This window comes from Nicotiana tabacum, chromosome 20 (assembly GCF_000715075.1).
Source record: "Nicotiana tabacum cultivar K326 chromosome 20, ASM71507v2, whole genome shotgun sequence".
Lineage (NCBI taxonomy): Eukaryota > Viridiplantae > Streptophyta > Magnoliopsida > Solanales > Solanaceae > Nicotiana > Nicotiana tabacum.
In genome coordinates this window covers 22,506,598-22,513,727 of record NC_134099.1, presented here as the reverse complement: position 1 = coordinate 22,513,727, position 7,130 = coordinate 22,506,598, and the positions used below count along the sequence as shown (strand labels likewise).

The 7,130-nt window shown below is 36.3% G+C and overlaps 1 protein-coding gene across 4 annotated transcripts; it reads left to right on the top strand.

The window, feature by feature from the left end:
• The first annotated feature begins 2,239 nt into the window (after positions 1-2,239).
• Positions 2,240-6,905, top strand: LOC107804092 (pentatricopeptide repeat-containing protein At4g32450, mitochondrial). Of its 4 annotated transcripts, none has more exons than XR_001652173.2 (3): positions 2,246-4,519; positions 6,109-6,180; positions 6,278-6,905. XR_001652173.2 is itself a non-coding variant. In XM_016627918.2 (2 exons), the coding sequence occupies exon 1, from the start codon at positions 2,386-2,388 to the stop codon at positions 4,501-4,503; it is 2,118 nt and encodes a 705-aa protein (XP_016483404.1). In that variant the 5' UTR covers positions 2,240-2,385; the 3' UTR covers positions 4,504-4,519; positions 6,278-6,905. The 4 variants fall into 4 exon arrangements, 2 of the variants coding, with proteins under 2 accessions (XP_016483404.1, XP_016483415.1); XR_001652174.2 differs by having other exon boundaries at positions 6,100-6,180; positions 6,278-6,416; XM_016627918.2 differs by lacking the exon at positions 6,109-6,180 and having other exon boundaries at positions 2,240-4,519.
• Positions 6,906-7,130: the final 225 nt, after the last annotated feature.

Genomic DNA, 7,130 nt, shown 5'->3' with positions numbered 1-7,130 from the left:
ATGAATACTGATTGCGGCATTTTAAGTCAAAGATATACAAAGTAGAGTTCGCTCCGAGTAGAATAATGGAAATTCTTTGAAAACTACTAGTTTGCTTATCAACTAATTTTTTTCCTAGTTTTACACGTAATTCGCTTGGCAAGTTTTTTTTTAAACACATACACTTAGTCCTAAGCCTAGGAAAATAATAAATAACTTGTGCATGTAATTATCAAGCACTAAAAAACAAATTACGGATATTGTATTCACGATAAAATGGTAATTTTAGTTGCACATTATTTATTTATTTTTCATCTCATTAACTCTTCTAATTTGAATAGTTTTGAGGCATATAATTCACACATTTAAATCATATAACCTGTGGTCAACACCTAATAAATCTTGATTTTTTCTGGAAATCTCGAGGCACTCCATTCAGTAATTTCCCATGGCTTTCATATTTAATATAGACGGACATAATAAACATTTGTAGAAAATTTATATTGCCATTAAGAATATTTTGTGTAATTGTGGACACGTTCGCGTGACATGATTACATTTCTAAAGACAATTCGGAGTATGCGTTCGCGCAACTTCGAGCAAACTTTCTTAATAAAAAGGGGGTTTTCGGAGGTTATTAAATTAATTTATTTCATATAACCCGAGATGTGCAGTTCACCATTTAATCATACAAGAGTGACGAGTGTTCGTAATTTTATTTTAAGTACGCACAATTTCGCCATAAATTCATTTTTTAATAATAAAAATAAAAATATGCTATCAATCTTATTGTGTACACGTATGCGTGACACGATTCTTTACATTTATATAAAAAAAACGAATATACGTACGCGTGATTCGTTTCAAGATAGGTCTATAATTATAAACAATCTAACCAAAAGCGGTAATAAAACTATGCAACAAGTTAAAAAAATGTATTTAGTAAATCAAGATAATTAGGCCAAGTATAAATTGTTAAGCGACCGTGCTAGCACCACGGAATTCGGGAATGCCTAACACCTTCTCCCGGATTAACAGAATTCCTTACTCGGATTTCTGGTTCGCAGACTGGTAAATAAAGTCATATTTTCCTCGATTCGGGATTAAAACCGGTGACTTGGGACGCCATAAAATTCCCAAGTGGCGACTCTGAAATAAATAAACAAATCTCTTTTCGATTGTCCTTTAATTGAAAAAAACTCCTTCACCCCTCGCGGGGACGGAAAAAGGAGGTGTGACAATCATTATCAAATAATTATATTTGATCCTTTACTATACTCCTTTATATAATAATTCTACTAAATGTCATAGTTTTTCTTAATAATATTGCAAGTTTATTCTTCGTATTGTTAGTGCGTGATATCATGAACCAACGACAAACAATATAATCTACTCAAATGATGTATTCATCAAACAATATATTATGCTACAGTGAAATATAATACAATACATTACGAAATGACATGTTCCAACAAGCTAGCCCATTCAACTTGGCACCATTTTTTATTTTGGCACTTTATCTTCCTCTTGTTTCATTTTGGTCCTCTAACTCTATTTTATATGTTCCATTTTGGTCCTCCAACTCTATTTCTTATATTCTACTTTAACACAAAAGCTGAAATCAATGCAAAAATATATAGCGCATGTGTATGCACAAATCTGAGGTGTAATAAATATCCAATTAAATGTTGCCACTTGATTTTTTCATCCATGTCAAATGGGTCAATACTAAAATACTCGAACCCGACCGTATTTTTTATCTACTGTTGCCCCGTCTTCATTCTCTAAGTTCCAAAGATTCCATCTGCCGATTTTATACCTGGCCCGTTTAGATGAAATAAACCCTAAAAAAATATGATCGGGTTCGGGTATTTTAGTATTGACCGGTTTGACATGGATGAAAAATCAGGTGGCAATAATATTTAATTGGATATTTATTATACTTCAGATTTGTGTATACACACGTGCTATATTTTTGGCACTGGTTTCAGCTTTTATGTTGAAGTGGAACATATGAAATAGAGTTGGAGGGTCAAAATAAAACAAGGTAGAAATAGAGTACCAAAATAAAAAATGGTGCCAAGTTCTATGGGTTGTATATGTTTTTGGCTTAGATTAAACATTTTAAAATTGTCTTCCAATTTACTGCCCTTTTGACCTCTCTTTTTACACAAAATAACCTTTTTCTCATCAATATCTCATCAAGTTAAGATTCACAAGTTAAAGGGTCCTTCATTATCTTTTCAAAACTAAAAGGGTTATAGCACACATTCTCCAAACTTTCTTCTTCTTTTGCCTTCATATCTAAGCCTGTGACTTTGAGAGGGTTTAAGCAGTTGTAAAACACCATTGTTCTGCCGCATCGCTTCCTTCAGCTCGCCAAATTATCGCCACGTGGACACAAAAATGTATAGAAGCAGAGCCACCACATTCACTGCCAAATCTCTGAGAACTCTAACAAAGGTATGCAGACAAAATCACCATTTAGAATCATTAAAGTTCGTAACTTTTTCTAGAAATCGCAGCAGTGCTACTCAAATATCTGAGTTTGATAACTATAGAGAGCAAAACCCAGTTGGCGTTTTCAATCATAACTCAAATAATACGAATTCTTTGAACCCTAGGCTAAACCCTAAAGCTGAATTTCAAGAATCAGCTAATGGTGCTAGAGGTTATTTTTCCAAGGATACCATTGGGTTTCAGCAGGACCCACACCGTCAAAATGATAACTTTTCATCAAGAAAAGATTTTCAGCAAACTGTTCGGCCAAATGGGAGTTTATCCTCAAGCACTAATGATTTCGGGTCACGAAAGGAATATCAAAGTAATAATTTAGTCCAGCATAATAGAAGTGATGCTGGTTACAAAGGTGAAAATTCATCGAATGTGCTGCATAGTTCCAGGTTTGAGGGACGCGTAGAAGCTCAGCCGAGTCAAACCGGAGTTTATGGACACTATCAACAAAGTTTAAATGGTTATTATGGTGGGAACAGTGAAATGTCACAGCAGAGTATCAGTGCCAATTACACGAGAAACATAGGAGTGCCTCATCCCAGTTATAACCCTGGAAATGTAAGGAATGTTCAAGCAGGAAATTCTGAAATGTATCCACAAAGTGCAAGTGCATATGATATGGAAAGGCATACGAATTCGAGTGGTTACTCAAGGGAGATGATGGGACAATATCAGCAAAATGTAAGCGGCTTTAACCCTTCTAGTACTGGACATCAAGCTTCTTATCAATCTCAGAATGGAATAGTAGGCAATCAAGAAATGAGAAGTTCAACACCTATTGAACGGTCAATTGATTCTGCTGATAGCAGCGTTAAAAAAGGCTCAACTGACGAGCTCGATAACTTTTGTAAAGAAGGCAAAGTGAAGGAGGCAGTTGAAGTTTTGCATTTGTTGGAGCAGCAACATGTCACAGTCGATTTGTCTCGATATATAACATTAATGGATGTCTGTGGTGAGGATAAATCCCTTGAGGAGGCTAAATCAGTTCATGAGCACCTTGTGAGATCTCATCCTCATCTTGACGTCAAAACGTACAATAAGATTCTTGAAATGTATGGTAAATGTGGCTCCATGAATGATGCCTTTTCGGTGTTTCAAAAAATGCCTCAGCGTAATCTGACTTCTTGGGACACGATGATTACTTGGCTTGCTAAGAATGGTCTTGGAGAAGATGCAATAGAATTGTTTGCAGAATTCAAGAAAACCGGGATGAAACCTGATGGCCAAATGTATCTGGGTGTCTTTCATGCTTGTAGTGTTGTAGGTGATATAGTCGAAGGCATGTTGCACTTAGAATCAATGATTAAAGATTATGGTATTGTTCACTCCATGGAGCATTATGTGGGAGTGGTAGATATGTTGGGAAGTACAGGATATCTTAATGAAGCGATAGAGTTCATTGAAAAAATGCCTATAGATCCAAGTATTGAAGTATGGGAAACCATGATGAATCTCTGTAGAATTCATGGGGACTTGGAGCTTGGGGATCGTTGTGCTGAGATTGTTGAACTCCTAGATCCATCTCGTTTGGATGAACAGTCAAAGGCAGGTTTTTTAGCTGTAAAAGCATCAGATATTGCTAAGGACAAAGAAAAGAAAAAATCTGCTCAAAGTCTTCTTGAGGCTAGAAGCAGAGTCCATGAATATCGAGCAGGAGATAGATCACATCCCGACCATGAGAAGATATATGAATTGCTTAGGGGTTTAAAGCAGCTAATGAAGGAGGATGGTTATATACCAGAGATTAAGTTTGTGTTACATGACGTAGACCAAGAAACTAAAGAGGACGCTTTAATGGCTCACAGCGAGAGACTTGCTTTTGCTCAAGGTCTTATGAGTAGCTCTGCACGATCACCAATCCGAATAATAAAGAACCTACGTGTCTGTGGTGATTGCCATAATGCATTGAAGATTGCTTCGAGGCTTGTTGGTCGGGAAATTATCATGCGAGATGCTAAGAGGTTTCATCATTTAAAAGACGGATTGTGCTCGTGTCGGGATTACTGGTGAAGATACCAACCTTCAGGTAATACTTATATATCTCTTTATTTTCATCCGAAAGATCTTTTTTTCCTTGTCCGCTTTTTTTCTTTTTCGTGGCAAACAAAGGACTGAAGTATGAAATTATCAAACTATATAACCAGATACCCAAGATGTAGGTTCAGACCCAGAGAATGCTCTAAGGACATGACACCTATCATTTGTTGAATTCCTTCGGAACATGTTCAGTTTCCCGCTCATTATTATGAAGACTATCCACTGATGGCCTCTCTTCCTATCCTGGAGAAGCTACGGGTTTCTTACTTTCTTTAGAGATGTAAAAAGTTGGTACACTGCAAGAAAATTGACCTTTCAACTAAACAAGTTTTGCCCAGTATTAAGCCCATACTATATATTAGTTCTCCCCGTCGAACTCATGCAGTAGTTAATAATATTAAAACATGATGTTATTTTTTTCTACCTGCGAGAACTTTTAGTCCATAGACTTCATGGATAATACCAAAACTGCTATGGTGTTTCAAGCATGTTGTATTATGATTGAGAACGTTATGGCACTTTAAATCACCTATGTGCTAAGGCTGCTTACTATATCTTCTCTCTGTTCTCTCTGTGTTTACAGAACATGAGTTTCTGCGGTTCCCTTTCTTATAGTGATTTGTTTGGTGGTGCTAGCAGTTTTATCTTAAACTTTGGTTTATCTCATTTGTTTTTCTTTGTTGTTACATGTTAATTCCGGCATTGTACTGCACAAATGGAATAAGTATCTTTTTGTGCCTCCCCCCTGCAACTTCAAACAAAGTCAAAATGTATCTGAATATCCTATAGGGGCTATAGCTGTAATTATGAGAAGCACAATGTACTTTTGATGGTTGCTTAGATACCTCACATATGCAAATAAGTTCAATGGATCAAGTAATATTTGTGAGTACTGACTCTTACGTGTCAAGTTTGCCAACTGACCATATTTCTGAGGCCATCCTAATTGTCTAAAGATGTAAGAGACAAACATGGTGTGTTGGAAGGCTAAATTTGCGGGATTTGAAACTATATAGTTGAACTAAGTGGTAAGAACTGTTGGGATGAAAAACACATTAATGTTTCTTATGTTTTTTTTTTTTTTTTTGATAACCGAGAAATCCCCCGCGAGTTAGCTGGCCTAACCCCAGTTGGCCAGATTGGAGACTTGGTTTGCTTATTTGGGTTTTTGGCTTAAGAATGTATTTTAGGCCCTACCTATTATAGTTTATTCGTGAATACACTGGCTATGCTGATGAGCTAATAAAGATAAAATTGAGGCTCAAAATGAAGAAAAAGCCAAGAAGAATGAAGAGAAGGACGTTATTAAGCAGCAGAATACATATGCACAGCTGCTGTTATTGATTGCTGATGGGCACAAATGGTGGCTAGATAATTTAACCATTCTGTTCTGTGTCATAGGGTGCTGATAGCTGTGTAATATTTTTCTAGAAGAGGCATCTTTTTTGAGGTTAAGCTGCAAATTGAGGGTATTTCATATTGTTCAGAACCAAGTAGATCTGTATCATATTGTTTTTCTGTACTATTCTCTGAGACCGTCAAGGATATTCATTTCCGAAGTGTTATAAGTTTTTCCAGGTTCATCATCTTGTGGATAAAATCTTGTTTGAATGCTTTTGGAGGTCGACGTTTTATATAGACTACTACATGGTAAAAATGGGTAGCTTCTTCTGTCTATGTATCTCTAAAGCAGCCTTTTGCTGTAAGAAAATGATTACTTTAGTTCTGACCAACTCTTTCGTTGCAGCTATCGCACAGCCCGTGTCTGGCAAAGCTATCATTCTTAGCCGATGGAATAGTTTTACTGTTCTATTAGCAGAGATTGAAACCATGTTCAAAGATCGGCAAGTACCATACTTAATGCCAGGTAGTCCCTTGATTTGGTTAGTGCTGCTAAAGTGTCAATGTGCATAAGGAAACAAAGGTGACTTAGTTGCAAATACTGTAAATCATTATTCCAAAACTTGTAGAGGACGAGCCACCAAGCATTTTGGGTCATCGAGTAACATAAATTGCTTCTCTACCATGTTCACCTGGAACACGACCAAATAAAGATCGGCCATCTTCTCAAAGTGGATAAGCGAACTAGCGAAGACAGTAGGAGATAAAGTGGAATTGTTTTCCAGGTCTCAATCTAATTGTCTCACATTGATAGGATAAGATCCTAAGTGTTCAAGATTATTTTCATTTGAGTACTTTCATTCTTTTCTGAAGCAGTACTCCAATATTTATAGTATTATTTAGTAACATAGGCTGTTGTATGCTTGTACTTTGGTGGAACCCCCTTAACTGAGATGGTGGCATTTTCTCTTCTTCATGTTTGAACACAATTAGAGTTGGCTAAATTATCCAATTTCAACAGTTGGAAATCAAAACCTGCTCATTGTATTAATTGGGGTCAAGCTCATAAAAAGAGTCAAAACTCTATCTTTGAATCTGCTGTTTATACCATGTATTTTAAAAAATTAGAATTTTCCCACCAAAATCCTTTCTTGGAATGTTATACTTTGAAACAGAAGAAAGAGATTATTAGATAAGTATGTTATGTCGTATATAAGGTTGTATTGTAGTTCGGGTCTGTCTCGGGACCGGCCCAGGAC